General features: G+C 41.7%; 1 protein-coding gene across 1 annotated transcript; it reads left to right on the top strand.

Moving 5' to 3' along the window:
* Positions 1-4,547: 4,547 nt before the first annotated feature.
* On the top strand, positions 4,548-7,324 carry GARIN3 (golgi associated RAB2 interactor family member 3). The gene is made up of 2 exons (XM_077780757.1): positions 4,548-5,239; positions 6,038-7,324. Exons 1-2 carry the CDS (start codon positions 4,619-4,621, stop codon positions 7,214-7,216), a joined length of 1,800 nt encoding a protein of 599 aa, XP_077636883.1. The 5' UTR covers positions 4,548-4,618; the 3' UTR covers positions 7,217-7,324.
* The last annotated feature ends 11,155 nt before the right edge of the window (positions 7,325-18,479 follow it).

The raw sequence follows: 18,479 nt of genomic DNA, 5'->3' as shown, positions 1-18,479 counted from the left end.
TTTCTTGCAAAACAATTGCTGTTGGTTTCAATATTGTGATGGGTGTTATTAGGTTCACCACTCATTCAATTCATTCACTATTACCCTATCATATATTTAATTGCGTTCCTGTTTTGTCCTCCTTTCTATGGTGTGTTCTACTGGATTGTAAGCTTTTCTGAAATTAGGGTCCTAGCTTACACATGCTTCAATATCTTCCTTGTTAAGAAAGATGACCCAAAACGTGTAAATAAAAAATTGTAAAGCAGGCACCATGTACTTTCAGTGCCATATTCAAGCATTGCATGACAGGCCAGCCCAAGGATTGTTGAACTATCTAAGAGAAGGAAGAGAGACAACGGAATTAGATATGTAAGTTAAGACTAAAGTATTGCTACCTATTATTTTTAACAGCTTTACTGAGATACATGCCTCATACCATAAAATTCATCTACTGAAAGTAGTTCAGTGTTTGTTAGTATATTCAGAGTTTATAACTATCACAATGTAATTTTAGAACATTTTCAGTATGCTAAGAAAACTGTCCATTATTGATTAAATTCTCAGACTCTGTGAAGTTCTGTAATAACTTACAGACTTTTGTTTAGAAGAGATGCAAATGATTTCAGTCTAGTAAAAATGATAACCCAAAAGGTTAAGATTCTATTGCTCTGTAGACATGTAACCAGTTTTGTATCTAACCTGACAATATTCACCTGACTTCCTTTTCCCAATGTCAATGTCTGTTCCTCTGATTTTCCTTCAAACCAGCTTTACCCTCATGCTGGTTGCCTCATTGATGGATTCATTAAATCTTTGCCAAGTTTTCATTCTATATTTGTATGAAAATTATGCTTAAAAATTTTTGAGACTCACTTTGTGATAACCCAAGTGCTTTTAGCACGACAATGGGTAATCGAATGGCCAATAAGTAAATAGATCTTAACTTACTGATCTTCATTTTTTTGATAGGGGATATGTCAGATTTTAAAGATTGGGAGGAGACAATTAAATTTTGAAAAGTATTAAAGAAAAATAAAAAATAAATTTTGAGGGGTGCCTGGATGGCTCATCTCACGGTTGAGTGATCTCCTGATCATGAGATCGAGCCCTATGTCAGGCTCCAATCTGGGCATGAAGCCTTCTTGAGATTCTCTCTCTCCCTCTCCCTCCGCTCCTCTTGCCTTTTCTCTGTCTCTTTCTCTTTCTCTATCAAAAAAGAAAAATAAATACATTTTGCATGAGATTTTTGCTAAAGAGAGTTAACTTTGAATGAAGTTATTTACTTACTTCTTTTCTAGACCAAGGTCTGAATCAATGAATATTCTAAGAATAGAGCTTTACTGACATAACATCTTTTTTAAGTTTATTTATTTTGAGAGAGAGACAGATTGAGCTAGTGAGGGAGGGGCAGAGAGAGAGAGAAAGAGAGAGAATCCCAAGCAGGCTCTGCGCTGACAGTGTGGAATCTCACAAACCTGTGAAATCATGGCCTGAGCGGAAACCAAGAACTGGATGCTTAACTGACTGAGCCACCCAAATGCCCCTGACATAACGTTTTTATAAATTTATAAATCTTAAAATATTATTTCTTTAAAAATCTTAAAACGTTAGGATTAATATTAATCTTAATATGTTAAGATATAAATCTTAAAATATTAAGTAGTATGCACAATGAAACAGAATCCAACAGGCATAGAAGAGAGTGCCCGGAAGCACTAAGTCCCCGTCCCACTATTTCCCTCAGCCATCAAGGAACCCCTAGGTCATTCCTGTTACGAGTTTCTTGCACATCTTTGCACACACACACAAGCACATACACATTTAACAGTTTTTTATTCAAAAATATATGGCAAAGCACACACTCTATTTTGTAACTTATTTTCCCTTGCTAATATTTATTGAAAATTGTTCAGCACCAGTATACATAATAGCTGCCTCAACCAAAACATGTCTCACAGCCACTCGCGTTTCACTACTTACACTGCTACCACTCACTCTTACACATCATCGTCTCTTACAGGAGCCACTGAGTCTCCACTTCTGTCGCCCGGTACCCCTACAACCTCTTATTTTAATTATTTTTAAGTGTTTATTTATTTTTGAGAGAGAAAGACAGAGCACGAGCTCTGGAGGGACGGAGAGAGAGGGAGACGCAGAATCAGAAGCACGCTGCAGGCTCTGAGCTGTCAGCACAGAGCCCAACGTGGGGCTCGAACCAACAGACTATGGCGTCATGACCTGAGCCAAAGTTGGACGCTTAACTGACTAAGCCACCCAGGTGCCCCTACAATCTATTTTCAACATGGTGGCAAGAATGATCCTCTGTGTGTGTAAGTCCAATCATCTCCCAAAGACAAAGACCTCACAATGTTTTACAAAGTCTGTCCCACCCAATCTGTTCCCCTACCAACACCACAGCTGCCTCTCGGCCTCATCTTCAACCACTTTCCCTCATCCTACCCTTGTCACTGTAGCCAACTTATACTCTAACGCACCAGTGATACTCCTACCTCAGAATCTTGTCCCTTGCTCTTCCTTCTGACTGAGAGGCTACTCCCCTACAGGTCTGCTTAGCTTCCTCCTTGACCTCCTTTTGGTTTTGCTCAAATATCGCTTCTCATTGAGCTTTTGTTGACCACCATCTCCAGCTCCCCCTTCCTTGCACATACTCCCATCCCATGTGCCTACTTTATCTTTCTCCATAGCACTTATCATCAGTGGACATACCATATATTTGACTCATTTACTGTCTTTATACAAACTCTGAGAGCAAGGGTATTTGTCTATGTTGTCCACTGCTGCACTCCTAGCAGGGCCTGGCACAAAGTAGGCACTTAATAATATTAACTAAATGAATGTGGACTTCCATGTGCTTTGGATCTCTTGTGACCTTGATGAAGCTCTTTTAACTTCTCTTAGCCTTGATTTTACTCCTTTATAAAACATGGAGAGTAGTTGTACCTACAATTTATGGATCTATTGTGAGGATTAAAGATTTAAAAGAATGTGAAGTGGTTAGGAACATACCTGGCTTGTAAGTTCTTAATAATATGGTTTATGATTTCTCTCCCTATTAATCATTCATTGGAAATAAACTTGTGAGAACATATGGTTGAGTATAATATAGAAAAGCCCAATTTCTTATTTTTAAACCTGATATTGTCAACTTTTAGTGACTGTCTCCTTAGAATAGAAGCCACTTTGTTCTTTTTTTTTTTGGAGAAGTCATTTCACATCTAGAAGAAAACAGTTTAGCTCTTTGGAGGTAAAGACCTTTATCTTTGCAGTTCCATTTTCAAGTTGGTCCCCAAATTCATACTTGCTCAATTTTGTTGAATAAACAAATAGAGGAATTAATCTCAATGACCACAAGGAAATAAACATTTATTGAAAGGCAACAGTGTATCAGGGACTGTGGTAGTCACGAGGGATATAAAGAACATTTTGGGGTTGAAATTTATTTCAAGACCTCCACATGATAATGGGTGATTCTGGATGGTATATTTTAATTCTAAAAGTAGTTTTCTAACTAGGGGAGGGAAATTTGGATTCATCACCTATACAAAGTAAAAAAAAAACAAAAAAAAAACAGAAAGAAAACCTCTAAAAAGGCATCTTTGCCATAATTTCTCTGAAGAGCTTTTCAAAGAAATGAAGCATCAGTGGTTTATCAGGTAGACATCAAGAGGTAAGCAGCAGACATACCAGTGCGGGAAATCCTATGGTGATTCAAGACCTCTATGAATTCCCGTGGTTCCCAGTAAGTCCCTACGCAGATTGCTAACCGTGAATGATTCCATATTTGGTGCAGAATGAGCGTCTAATGGTGAGCCATGCCGCTCGAGGCAGAGATAAAGTCCTGACTTGAGTCACAAGACCTGGGATGGAATCCAGCCCTGCATTCTGACGCAGAGCAAGATAATCCTGAGCCTTAGTTCATCACTGCAAAACAGTGGTTTTCAAATGTCACCTCCTTTATATGAGAAAATGGGTGAGAAAAGCCTTTGTACCCTGGAAACCACCGTGCAGCTGGAACCCTGGTCCTAACAGGTAACAGTAGCCCCTTTGACTATTTATTCAGTAACTACCTCTGAGTGCCGGTCAGCGGTGTGCTGCATGCTGGGGGCATGCAGAATGGCAGTCCCAATGGGGTCTCTGCCTTAGCAAGCACACAGTCCACTTCCAGGATTTTGTCCCCAGGGGGGCATAATGTAGCAGATGTAGAATAATACTTGCAGGAAGATGATCTTTATAGGAATATGTGTAATAACAATGAAACTGAAAACAACCCAGATATTTACAAAAACAGAATGGTTTCATAAATTGTGCATCCCCACATTTTGATTAGAAAGATTATCCAGCCTACCCACATCTACACCCTGGTAGGGTCAGCCTGTCTCCTAGGGAGGCGGTGATTAGTTTAGGGGAGAGGGAGACTGGTGACCCTGTGCCAAGGGGGTGGCTGCTTGGAGGCTGGGACAAAGGGGTGTGTGATGAGAACAGGTCACAAAGGACTGCGGAGGACAAATGCGGTGGTGGGAGGAGATTTAGGCAGAGCCCTGTAGGGAGATGGGCGTTTGCCTTCACTCCCTCTCTCTCTCAAGGACTCGATTTGTGGCTGGTGGAGCTGTCTCAAATGAAGAGAACGGTGAGCAGCGAGGGTTTGTTACCTTATTACACGGCCCACAGCTACCGCTCAATGGGTGTGTTCAATACCTCCATGGGGGAACTGCAGCGACAACTGTACAACGGAGGAGAGTATGACATTTTCAAATATGCACCTATGTTCGAAAGTGACTTTATCCAGATCAGCAAAAAAGGAGAGGTGATTGATGTACACAACCGTGTCCGAATGGTGACCGTGGGCATCGCATCCACCAGCCCCATCCTCCCACTACCTGATGTCATGCTACTGGCACGACCGACAAAAGTCTGTGAGGAGCATGTCAGACACACCCGGACCACCAAGGGGAGATGTCGCAAGCCCACGAAGACCCTAGAGCTCACCAGGCTGCTTCCCTTAAAGTTTGTCAAGATCTCCGTTCACGATCGTGAGAAACAGCAGCTGCGCCTAAAGCTGGCTACGGGCCGCACTTTCTATCTGCAGCTGTGTCCCTCTTCAGATGCACGAGAAGACCTCTTTTCCTACTGGGAAAAACTTGTCTATCTCCTCAGACCACCAGTGGATAGCTGCAGCAGTACTCCAACACTGCAGGCTGGGGACCCAGTCCCCTTAGAGGATGACAAAAGCCTAGTGGTAAGCATCAATGGAGACTTGAGCAAATGAGGCAGGGGGCTTTGGCAGAGCACCTCACAGCTAGTCCCACAAGATCTGTGGTGCTCTCTGAGGCTCACCTGGGACATGCGTTCCACCTGAATAGGCTCAGGGTCAAATGAGCTACCACTACGGGACTTACCACACTGGGGAGGTTCAGAGCGTGTCTCAGAGTTGTCCCACGGGGCTGAATTTCAGAGAGACCTTAGCTAGCGGCTGATCTGGTCTCACACTCAGGGTTGTTATTTCCTTCCACAGCATCCTGATTGTCTAATCTCTTCTTGAACACTTATTCCAACCCAGTTAGACTCATCAGCTGTGGAACACTGTTAACAATTAGGAAGTCTTTCCTTCTGTATCCCTGTGACTACGACGTGCTGATTAAAATCAGGACAACCCATGTGTGTCTGCACATGCACAGTTTTAGCAGCCAGCACAATGGAAAATGTGTGGATCCCTTGGCCTAGGCAACCCTACGTCTAGGAGTCTGTCCCGCAGAGATATAAACACATGTATATAATATAAAAATACATGAGGATGGGGAACTGTATGAGTGCTTCCCGTGGTGCTGGGAGCATTAAGCAAAACCAAGTGACCATTTGACAGGGGTGCTGTAGGTGGGATCTCGCATCAAGTGGGAGCATAGACTTGATGATTTTGAAGGTCCTTCTAGTTATAAGCACTTGGGTTGTAGTTCAGCTCCAGGTTGAGAAAGAAGCAGACGGTTGTAGTCTCACTATGTCATCTCTCTCTTACCTGTTTCTCCTCCCCTTGACACAGACCCCAGAGCTCCATGGAGAAGGGGATCAGGATGAGTGTAGGCTTCACAAGCCTCGTGAGGTGTCTAGAGCAAGCTCTTCTGGTTACGCTGGGGGAGAGGGAGTCCATCATGCCCACCGCGGAATGCCTGGTTCACCTGCAGTCCCGAAGGCTTCAGGGACTGCCGACGGAGCAGCATCCAGGTCAGCCGCAGGTGTGGCAGTAGTGGGGACAGGAACAAGCGCTACAACAGGCTTGGCAGTGGCAGGGGCAGGAATGAGGCCTTCCTCCGGTGCTCTGAGCATATCAGCAACCAAGGCTGTAGATCCAGGCCAGGTAAGCACAGTGGCCTTGGCTGGAGCCACCGCCGAATGTCCAGGAGAAAGTGGATCCAGCAAGGCCATTGCAGGGGTTGTCAATATATCCTCAGAAGGTACGAACGTGGCCTTGGGCTCTGCAAGCACGTCCTCAGTAGGTAATTCCACTGTAATGACAGGAGCTGCCAGTCTCTCCCCAGGAAGCAGCATGAGTGTGGTGTTTGCAGGTGCATCAGTGACTGGCACACCCGTTGCAGAAAGAGCTGGGGGCCCAGGAGCAGCACCCCTCGTCTCAACCTTGCAGAGCGAAGGCTACATGTGTGAACGGGATGGAAGCCAGAAGGTCTCCCCACCCAGTGCTGAAATCCAGAAGGGAAAAAAAGAAAGACGAGAAAAGAAAGACAGAACTTCCAGTAGGAAAAGTTCCCGTCACCACAGGACAGGAGGGAAAAAGTCGACCCAGAAATCATCCTCCCACCGGTCCCTATCGGGCCATGACAAAAGAGATGACAGAAAGGAGAAAGGGCAGAGCCATGTAAGAAAGAAAGGGCACCACTCTCACAAGAGTGGCAGCCACAGCTCCACGGCAAAGGAGTCAAGGACAGCTCACAAATTGGGGAAGATCAAATCTGCAGACAGTTCAGGTAAAGTAAGTAAGAAATCCAGTAAAATTAGCTCTTTCTTCAAGAACTTGAAAGTCATTCCTGGCTCAAGAGCAGCAGCCACAACACATCGTAGGGAGTTAGACTTCATGGCTAAGACCCTAGAGAAGCATAACATAGAGACCAAGATAGAGAAAACCCAGGATGCCCAGGAGGAGATCTGTAGTACCCTGACATCTGAGACATTGGAGACAATAATCTTTGAAGCTAAATCGATTTAAATAGGAGACCAGACAGGAAGCTGCAATGGAGACCCAGCCTCAGGGAAGTATCCCTGCTTTCAATCAATTTCAATCAATTCCAGCTTTCTCTAATAAAGGAAATAATACAACTCCAAAAGAAATGCTATCTTGTTTGAATGTCTATATCCCCTTGCCTGGTAGTGACCTCACATTGGCTTCTGTGATGTGAACTATGCTGCAGCCTGAGGCCCCAGCATCCAGTCAAACAGAACCTCACCTCCCACCCATGACCAGCAGAGCCAAAATGAGTGTCATGATTTGCCTCAACCCCTTTCTGCCTTTGGTTTCCCCAAGACTATGGCTACAAGTCATAGATAATGGGTTGGAAAGCATCACCACTACCATATCCTTATGCCCTTCTTTCTCTTCCCCAAAGGTAACTGAATATGGACATTTAGTCCAGTCCATAGACTAAAGATAAAACTCCTGTCCCCTTGGGATAATTGAGAGGTAAAGGGGGTGTAGCAGCATTTGTAGGCAATCAGAATGAGAAGTTTATCATCTAGATTAGGAATTGGAAGCCTGAGGGCCAAATCTTACCAACTGCCTGGTTTTTAAATAAAGTTTTGGGGGTTTTTTGTATTCAGATTTTTTAAACTATAATTTATTGTCAAATTGGTTTCCATACAACACCCAGTGCTCATCCCAACAAGTGCCCTCCTCAATGCCCATCACCCCCTTTCCCCTCTTCCCCACCCCCATCAACCCTCAGTTTGTTCTCAGTTTTTAAGAGTCTCTTGTGGTTTGCCTCCCTCCCTAAGAACTAATAGAATAATTTAAAATGCTGTGTATGAATGAACTGTGTAAATTACGCATGCATGTGGAAAATAATTCCCAAAGTAAAAAATCATCTTACATTAGAAGTGAGATTATAAATTTAAAAAATGCCTATTGTAAAAAAATTACATAGTCTTTTCAATTTAAAAAAAGTTATAAATAATTTTCACAAACCAACGTAAATCATTAAATTGTTAATGATAAAAGTTGGGTTTGAGAAAAATGATTCTGAGAATCCTATATATTGGTGTAAGTCTGGAGGTCATCCACTCGGCCTTTGCATTCTCCTAACAATCGTGTCTATTAGGATGGAAGCTGGGTTTTCAGTAAAACTTGGGGATATTGTCTCCAATGTATGTAGAACAAATGTGTGTGGCAGAGGTGGGGGAGATGAGAAACAAGGTACTTCAGCAGGAGTGGTGGCTTGAGGGTATCAGGGGAAGTCCTCCTCAGTTGCTGTGATGGGTGGCTGGAAAATCCTCCCTTGTGATTTCTGATATACAAAGACCAATAGATGCTGGGGATTAAGGAATTCTTGGCATTGACTCTTGAAGCAGTGGGTACAAGTAGGAGGAGAGAAAGAGGCATGTCCTCAAAGAGGCTTTGGAGAAGCCTCCTGGGAATGTGAGAGGGTCTGGGGTATAGGAGAGAGAGAGAGATAAAGGGGAACTCATTGCAAAGCCTGGCACTCAGAGTCCCACATTTATGCTATGCCAGAGACTTAATTATCATAGACACAGATGCCTTAATCTCGTGATTCTGTGGACCATGGCTTTATCTTTTGTCCTTCTCTTAGTCTAGTTCTATAAGACTGCATTCCTACTCATACAGCTCTGAGGGCCTTCTTAATATAAACCACATCTGTCTACCATGCAGGGTGTTAGCTGAGCCAACCCATGATTTACACAAATGCCACCAAAGTAAAGTAGAGGCTGGGACTTGCACACCACAACGTGCTCTGCCAGGCACTTTCTTCCCATTTCCTTTTCTATCTTGACAGTTCATCAAAAGACTCATGCATAAATACTTACGTATTTCAAAGCAACAGGCCTCTTCCTCCTGAGGGAGATATCAATTGGGGCATCAAGTCAATACACCGTACATGATAAAACCAGTATTTTTGATAGCAATACTCATCACCATGGCAATTCTGCTGCTGCAAGTGCGATGAAGCAGTGGATGGTTGGTTACTAACTAGCGTCCTAAATTAAAAGTCTGGTACATACACATACATACGAAAGATGGGAAAGGGATCTTTGGCCAACAGCAAAATAAGGTCATCCGTGTGGTTGTTGTGATCCAATGGAGTCTTCCAGACAGAAGTTGTGCTACAGTCTCAAAATATTGAAGACAGTGTCATGGCTGGCAGGGTGAAAGTGGTAAGAGAGATGCTAGAGAGCACAGTGGGAACGGGCCATGCAATGCTTTGAGGTCATGTGAAGGATTTTAACTTCTGACCTTAGAGTAATGGCCAGCCACTGAAATGTTTTAAATAAGGGATTGGCTTCATCAAATTTGCACTTTGTAAAGGGCCTTGTGGTTGCTATGAAGAGAAATATTTGGGGGACAAGGTTGTTGATGATATGTGACCTTCTGTTACTTCCTGTCTTTTGCCACAGGATCCATAAAATGAAGAGGTTGGAGGGGATGTTTTGAAAGGTACATTTCCATTTGAAATATCCACCTGGGGTAGTCATTCCTTCAGTGAAGGACTTGTAACACCTCCCCCCCTCCCCCTTCTGCTGACAGTGCTATGTGGACAGCCTTCAGTGACAGTGAGTCTGGAAATTGTCTCTGCTTCAGAGAACTCCCTCACCCAAGGTAACACTTTCCAGAGCACACAGGAAAAATCGATTAATGTGGAGTGTGAAGATCTGGCCATTTTATCCCAACACAGACCAACTCATGGGCTATCCTAGCTCAAGAGCTCCCCATGGAGCCTGAATAGCAGCTTGGCTTCACCCTAAGTGCACTCCTGCTTCCCTCCTTTTCTTCCACAGGTGCTGATTTTAGGGGCAGTCCTTACCATCCCTCTCACAAAATGCCATCTCAAAATCTGCTTCTTGGAGAATAGCCTGTGACACTGTGTTAGGGTAATGTGCTGTGATCACCTTCCCAGACTCCACGAACCTTGTGGTTGGTGATAGCCAATAAGGGTACATTGCACTCTACATGGCTTTGAATTTAAATAATTTAAAAATGAAATACATTTCCTTGTTGCAAAATTGTTTCTATTTTAGAAATTTTAGAACATGTAGATATGAAAAAGAAGGAAACATCCCATTAACTGCCTTGATAATTCATTGCTTAGTAAAAAATGGACCAGTTAGACTTCTGCTTCCAGAAAGATGGAGTAGACATATTTTACCCTATTCCTTTCACTGGAAATGAAGATTCTGAAGACTCTGAAAACTCTGAAATGTGGGAAGAAGAAGACAGATCAGCCAAGGACTGCAGGAAATGAGATACAACATGGTGGTGAGTTCCCCGGGTTTCTTTTTGCCTTATACATTCCAGGCCTGGAGCTGCAGAAGAAGCTGGTAATCCTGAACAAAAGTCCCAACAAAACCTTTTATTTCTCTAGTCAAAAGACCAGTAAAAGTGCAGCCAAGAAGGAAAGATTTTAGACAAGAACTACTCAGCTGCACATCACAGAATAAACCATGCTCCCTGACCCCCCACGACCCATGCAAACAAGGGTCAAGTGGGGAGTCTAGAGTAACATCCTCATGAGGCTGCAACAAGGTGTCTGAATATTCCCACTGGGTGGTGTCAGAGAATGGCAAGTCAGGAGCTAGGGCTTTTATCCACCAGCTGGTAAAGAAGCTCATCCCCACTCATTCCCCTATCACTGAAGACCATGTAGGGAGCTGGAAATCTCACTTTGCCAGAAAGTAATGAGAAGCACCTCCTATCTTTGGTATATGAACTGAGATCAAGTAGGACACCTGGACTTCTATATCAGTAACAAAATGGTGCCCTTCTCCCACTCCACCATTCCCTTGCTGGAGTAGTGTTAGAGAAAGGCTGTTAAAAGAAGTTTAAATAAGACCCAGAGTCTCCTAACATAATACAAAAACATCCAGGCTTCCACCAAAACATCACTTGTCATACTGAGAAACAGAAGGAACTCACACTGAATTTATTTATGTATTTACATATTTGTTTAAAAATGTTTTATTTACTTACTTTTGAGAGAGCGAGAGCAAGGGGGGAAGGGGCAGAGGGAGGGAGACAGAGAATTCCAAGCAGGCTCCCCACTGACAACAGATAGCCCAATGTGGGGCTTGAACTCATGAACTGTGAGATCATGACCTGAGCCAAAGCCGGAAGCTTATTCGACTGAGCCACTCAGGTGCCTCACACACACTCTTATCATATGATCCAGCACTGTGCTCCTTGGTTTTACCTAAAGGAGTTGAAAACATGTCCACACAAACCCGCACATGGATTCCAGCTTTATTCGTAATTGCCTAAACATGGAAGCAACCAAGGTGTTCTTCAGCAGGTAAGTGGATAAATCAACTCTGGTACATCTGAACAATGGAATATTATTCAGCAATAGAAGGAAATGAGCTATCAAACTATGAAGAGACATGAAGGAAATTTAAATGCATATTACTAAGTGAAAGAAGCCAATCTAAAAAGGTTACATACTGTATGATTCCAACTATATGACATACAGCTTAAGTACAGGGAACTTTTAGGGCAGCAAAACTTTTTTTTAAACATATTTATTTTGAGAGAGAGAGAGTATGCATACACGTATGTGAATTGGTGAGGGGCAGAGAGCGAGGTGGAAAGAGAGAATCCCAAGCAGGCTCCACACTATCAGTGCAGAGCCCAATGCGGGGCTTGATCCCATGAACCGTGAGATCATGGCCTGGGCCAAAATCAAGAGTCAGATGCTTAACCAACTGATCCACCCAGGCACTGCATGGCAGTAAGACTTCTATATGATACTCTAATGGTAAATATATGTCATTATATATTTATCAAAACTCATAGACATATAATGCCAAGAGTGAACTCCAATGTAAGCTATGGACTTTGTGTAATAATGGTGTGTCAATATTGGTTCATCAGTTGTAACAATGTGGGGAGTGTAGATGGTAGGAGAGGCTATGAGTGGATGGGGGAAGGGGTTATGTAGGAACGCTACACGTTCCACTCAATTTTGCTATGAGCCTAAAACTCTAAACCTTTGGACCTGAAAGCTCTAAAAAATAAAGTCTATTTAAAAATTGGACTTACAGAGCTCTTTAGTTATGGAATTACAGAGCTTTCTCCTGAACCCTGGAAAGAAAAGCTTTTTTTTTCCCATTGGACGTGACTCTTCACATGCACTTTGAAATGTGTGAGATTGCTTCCTTTAAGTTGTATATACTCAACAATACATACACGAGGTGAAACCAACAGAACTAATCAATGTCAAGTCTTCAAAATAAGTTTCACTCATATGTGAAAATTTGAGAAACTTAGCAGATCAACATAGGGGAAGGGAGGGAAAATAAGATAAAACAGAGAGGAAAACCCTAAGAGACTCTTAAACACATAGAACAAAATGAGGGTAGATGGGGGGAGTGTTAAGTGGGTGATGGGCATTAAGGAGAGCACTTTTGGGGATGAGCACTGTATCACATGTAAGAGATAAACCACTGGGTTTTACTCCTGAAGCTGAGGCTGCACTGTATGTTAACTAACTTGAGAATAAACAACAACAATGAACTTAGAGACCATATGATTCAGTGATTTCCAAGCTTTTGGCACAATTTGACCTTTAAAATCTTTTTTATGTGAAACCTTAAATGGAAACGTCATAAACAAAGAGATGAAGGTTGAGGTGCTCTGGGGTGAACGAGCTAAAGCCCTCCCAGTTTGGCTGCCTTTTGCCTCAGTGGACACCTGGAAAGCATTTCCATGACTTAGAGGCTACTGATTCTGCCTGAGATTCTCATTTTGCTGAGAGGAGATATGGCTTGCCCCAGGTTATCCACCAGCCTGGATGAGCTTTGGTCTTTTGACTATCAGGCCAGAGCTTTCTCTGCTCTGCTTACTCTGATTCAAATGGAGGTTTCCACAGCCCAGGTTAACGTATGCCGGAAGACAAATTCGGACTCAGGTGTGAGAGCTGGGGGAAGATGATAAGGGGACACAGGACAGTAGATTCAGAAGGAAGATACCCAAATCCTACATAAGTCACAAAGACTGGTGTCTGCACACAGTAAAACCTTGGTTTGCGAGCATAATTCATTCTGATAACATGCTTGTAATCCAAAGCATTTGTATATTAAAACAAATTTCTCCATAAGAAATAATGGAAACTCAGATGATTCATTCCACAACCCCAAAATATTCATATAAAAATGAGTACAATACTGTAATATAACACAAAATAATAAAATACAAAATATAAAGAAAAATACATTAACCTGCCCTTACCTTTGAAAACTTTTCTGGCTGGTCTGAGGGAGACAAGAGAGGAGGATTATTACATAGGATGACTTTCATAACCACTAGCAGAATCACTGATCTCTATTGGCTCAATGGAATCTTTTTCTTTTCATGCAACTTTAATAAGGAACCTATCCAATGACACTTGCTTTTGCCTCCTTTTTGAGGATTTCGCAGAAATGTAACATTGCATTGTCGTTAAACTCATTGTTCACACGGCTACAGCCTTATTTAGATGGTGCTTTTCTGCAAAATTTTGCACTGTTTCCCACATTTTACACATCTCCCCAATCTCATTTGAAGTGAGGGATTCCTGGGATGCCTGGGTGGCTCAGTCGTTAAGTGTCTGACTTCAGCTCAGGTCATTATCTCACGGTTCGTGGGCTCAAGCCCCGTGTCAGGCTCTGTGCTGAAAGCCAGCTCAGAGCCTAGAGCCTGCTTCAGATTCTATATCTCCCTCTGTCTCCCTGACCCTCCCCTGTTCATGCTGTCTCTCTCTCAGAAATAAATAAAACATTTTTTTAAAAAATGAAGTGAGGGATTCCTCTGCCTTCTTCTCCTCCTTCTCTGCAAATGAGATGCAGACATGGACTTTTTTTTTTTTTTTTAATTTCTGAGAAAGAGAGAGAGAGAGAGAGAGAGAGCATGAACAGGGAAGGGTCAGAGAGAGAGGGAGACACAGAATCTGAAACAGGCTCCAGGCTCTGAGCTAGCTATCAACACAGAGCCCAAAGCGGGGCTCAAACGCATGAACCGTGAGATCATGACCTGAGCTGAAGTCAGACGCTTAACCGACTGAGCCACCCAGGCACCCCATGGACTTCTAAAACTTTGCAGTTTCAGCCACTCACATACCTCACTCATACTTCTCCATGATTTCCTTCTTAACCTCCACCGCAATCATCTCTTTCTTACTGACTTTCTTTTCAACCTTTTTCTGTATGGGAGCCATTGTATATGCTCACAGGGATATTGACTACAGTACAGTATTAATAAACTCTTGTCATAAATTGTATTTAATGTGACTGGCAATAAGACAGCAGAGGAAAGGGTCTCTATCTGCAGGCAGCCTGACCTAGAATGAAGCAAAGCATTCCTAACCTTACTCTTGTACAGAAAAGCAAAGGACTGTCCATAGGTTCTTTGAAATGTCAGAAAATACATTAGTGCCAGTTGTGGGCACCTTCTAACACTCTGAAAAATCACTGATTTCTGCCAAACACCGTGGCCTGAGACCAAGCATTTGTGCATGGGAGACAATCATCCACAATCCCACAGAGACAGAGACAGAGAGACAGGAGAATCATTGGCTCAGTTGTGATCATGTGATGTTCAGCATCACATACTACTTGTATTACAAGACAATTTATCATTTATCAAGTTGAAATTTATGAGAAACATTTGCTCATATTGCGGAACACTTGCAGAACAAGTTACTCACAATCCAAGGTTTTACTATACAGGATCCCATGGGGGTCTGAAATAATAAAATCTGTATCTGTCTTTCAGAGGCCCAAGGTTCTAAGAGAAGTTTGTTTTGGACTTGAAAAAGGTAGAATCAAGTGGATAAAGACCTTCTCAGGTAACTGCAGAGAAGCAGCTTCTGGGCTTGTAGTGGGTTGAACCACTATCCCTGCAGCCTCTAGGACAATAGCTGCCATTTAGTAGATGAGCAATATTTAATGGAGAATGAACAAATTTATTAGAATGCAAATGCATCATTAAACTCTAAAAATCTGTCTAAGAGCGTATTGCCACCCAGGACTTTAGGAAAATAATTCCAATCTTTGAATGATAGAACCCCACAGAAAGACCTCTGCTCTTTAAAATAATAGCATGTGAACTACTGATCCTGTCTTTATTTAATAATATAATATTTTACCCATCATGGATTTTTGCCTTAATTTTTATCGCGAAAATGTATTGTGTTTAAATATTATTTACCTTGATTATTGAGTGTTGCTCCTCTTCCTTAATTTTGCATCTGAGGCAAGTGCCTCACACCTAACCCTAGTCCCTATCCTGATAGGAAGTAATATCAAAAGCAGGCAGTTTATGGAACACCTGAGTGGCTCAGCTGGTTAAATGTCTGACTCATGATTTCGGCTCCGGTCATGATCTCATGAACCGTGCAATGGAGCTCCATGTCAGTTCCATACTGGGCATGGAGCCTTCCCAGGAGTCTCTCTCCGCTCCTCCCCCTGCCTCAAAAAAAAAAAGCACCCATCAGGCAGCTTGTAATTATATACACTTGCCATTCGGAAGACATGGAGTTTTTCTTCTTTCTTCTGCTTTTGTTCAATATTCATCTTTCAACAGAAATATATTTAGCCCTGGCTATGTGGGAGACAACGCTGGGAATGTCATAGCTGATGCCAGAAAAATCAGGAACTAAGCTCTCACCACATAAATAGAGCAGGTGGGTAATTACAACTTAAGGTAGAAAAGTGTGGTAAGTACAGAGAAGAGGCTGTAAGAGGGTACAGAGATAATTTTTATTTGGGCGAACCTAGAGAAACCTTGCGGAGAAGGGCACTTTTGAGATGGACCTTAAACGGGTTGGATATAGCCCAGATTCTTCGAGGAGTGTGCAGGAAATAAATTAAGCAACCAATGAAAGGGGTAGACTTTGTGATGATTCAAAAACAGTTACAATAATTGCAGGGCTATTTTTTCTTTGGTGCAACTTCACGTAATAATGTAAATGTAGACTTGAACCGCAGTAGCAGTTACAACGGATAATTCAAAAGGGCTTACCTGCCTTTTTGTAGGATTCTAAGTCCTTTGAAAGCTTTTTAGCCTGCAAAAGCTAACTGAAATTGTCCCTCAGTGGTGCCTCAAATGTGGCCCTGTAAACTGGGGATAGTTCCCAAATTTCAAGGTTACTGCTGCCCCCTGCTGCCATGGAAAGTTGTAGCAAGCCACGAACTGCGGGCATCCTCCACTCCCCGTTTACCACAGGCAGGTCTGGAAGTTGAGATCTGTGTTAATGATAACGACAGAAAAGCTGTGATTACAAATTGAAAATATAGAGCAGACAGTAGGGAAACAATGCTTTAGTAATGACTCTCACCCAAGGTGCATTGTTTAAACAATATATATGAACAAACAATATATATGAACTGATAAAAATCCTATGGCAGGAAGATAAAGCGGCTGGAGATGAAAATTTTAAGCAAGACTCTGTTTCTTCTACTTGGGCTGATTAACAAGCAAAGATACAATGTAACTGACTAATATCAGCTCAGAGATTGTTATTTATGAACTTGTCTACTAATGAGAGAGGTAGTAGGACCAATAAAATTTAAATCGGGGTAAATGGTGTTGAACAATTGGACTCCCACGTGGAAAAAGAAAAAAAGGGAAAAAAAAGAACAAAGAAGAAAGGAAAAGAAAAAAGAAAAACAATAAAAAGGAAAGAAAAAAGAAAACATGGGAAAAATTTTTGTGACTTTGGGTTAGGTAAAGATTTCCTTACACAATAGAGAAAGTATGAACCATAAAAGGACAATGGTTGATAAATAGGACTTCATCAAAACTAAGAACTTCTGTTCTTTGAAAGACACTGTTAAGAAAATAAAAACATTAGCTACATATTGGGAGGAAATATTTATAAAATCCATATCTGATAAAGGATTTATATCCTCTGTGTGTGTGTGTCCATCTGTGATCTTACAGTGCAATAGTAAGAAAACAAACAAGCCAATTAAAAAATGGGCAAAAATTTGAACAGATAGTTCACCAAAGAAGATACACATGGCAAATAGGTGCACAAAAGGTATTCAACACTAGGGGAATACAAATTAAAGCACTACATAACTATTAAAAAGTAACAATTAAAAGGAAAATGCAGGGTAACTGTAAACCTCATAGTTTGCTAGTAGTACTAACATGAAAAATGATACAGCCTCTTTAGAAAACTGACACTTACATAGCTAAGCAGATTAACTATAATAAGGCCTAACAATCCCATTCCTATGAAGTTACTCAAAATAAATTAAAACACATGCGTATATGAATGTTTATAGGAATATAGGCCAAATGTACATCAACTGGTGAACAAGTAATAAATTATGGTGCATCCACACAATAAAATACTCTTCCCCTGTAAAAAGGAACAAACCATTGATACATTCAACAGTACTGATGAACCTCAAAGGTTTTTACATGAAACATCTACACATTAAATGTTGGCATTTATATGACATTCTGAAAAAGGCAAAGCCATAACAACATATAAGATCAATGGTCACTAGGCATTGGGGATGAAGAGAGGGGATTGAATACAAAGGGGGCACAAAAAATTGCTTGGGGTGATACAAGTATTTTATATCTTAATTCTGGTGGTAGTTGTTTTATGACAGTACATATTTGCTAAAACTCATTGAACTGAAATTAACCTGAAGTTAATTTTATTGTATGTAAATTATTTCTCAATAAGCTAACCTAAAAAATCAACAGAATAGAGAAAATATTTTTGCTGCCATTTAGGCTCAAATGATAAATAATGATGTTTTTTATAATGTACCAAGCTCCTAAAGGCAAGGTGTCAGTAATCATGGACCCCTGACTGTTTCCGCCCCTCATCTACCACTCTTTTTTTTTTTTTTTTTTTTTTTCATCTACCACTCTTTCAATGCTCATTAGTTATAGAGCACACAGGCCCTCTCTGTCTCTAACTCTGGAAGATCATGGCAGCCTTGGGCTCTTTGTATTTGCTACCTTGCTGGGCTTTGTATGATTGTGTCCTTGTCATCACTTATGTCCTAGCTCCAAAGTCACCTGTGGAAGAGGTTTCTTTGGTCACTCTCAATAAAGTAGCTACCCCCAAACCACATAACTATCACATTATATTGTATTTTCTTTTCCTCCATCGCCCTATCACTATCTGAAATTCTTATTTGTTTTCTTGTTGCTCTATGTATCTCTCCATTAGAAGGCATGGCTTTGTCTTTTTTACCTTCTAGAACAGCACCTGGACAGTAGATATACAATAAAGATTTGTCGAATG

The sequence above is a fragment of the Crocuta crocuta genome, unplaced genomic scaffold (assembly GCF_008692635.1).
Source record: "Crocuta crocuta isolate KB4526 unplaced genomic scaffold, BGI_CrCroc_1.0 scaffold343, whole genome shotgun sequence".
NCBI classification, from domain to species: Eukaryota; Metazoa; Chordata; class Mammalia; order Carnivora; family Hyaenidae; genus Crocuta; species Crocuta crocuta.
Note: the sequence above shows the minus strand (reverse complement) of the source record. Positions and strands in the feature narration are given on the sequence as shown.

Excerpts from the sequence above, each read along its gene's own strand:
- GARIN3 (XM_077780757.1), top strand. The coding sequence starts at position 4,619 with ATGAAGAGAACGGTGAGCAGCGAGGGTTTGTTACCTTATTACACGGCC. Across the intron at positions 5,240-6,037 it reads AGGATGACAAAAGCCTAGTG|ACCCCAGAGCTCCATGGAGA; the intron begins GTAAGCATCAAT and ends CCCTTGACACAG.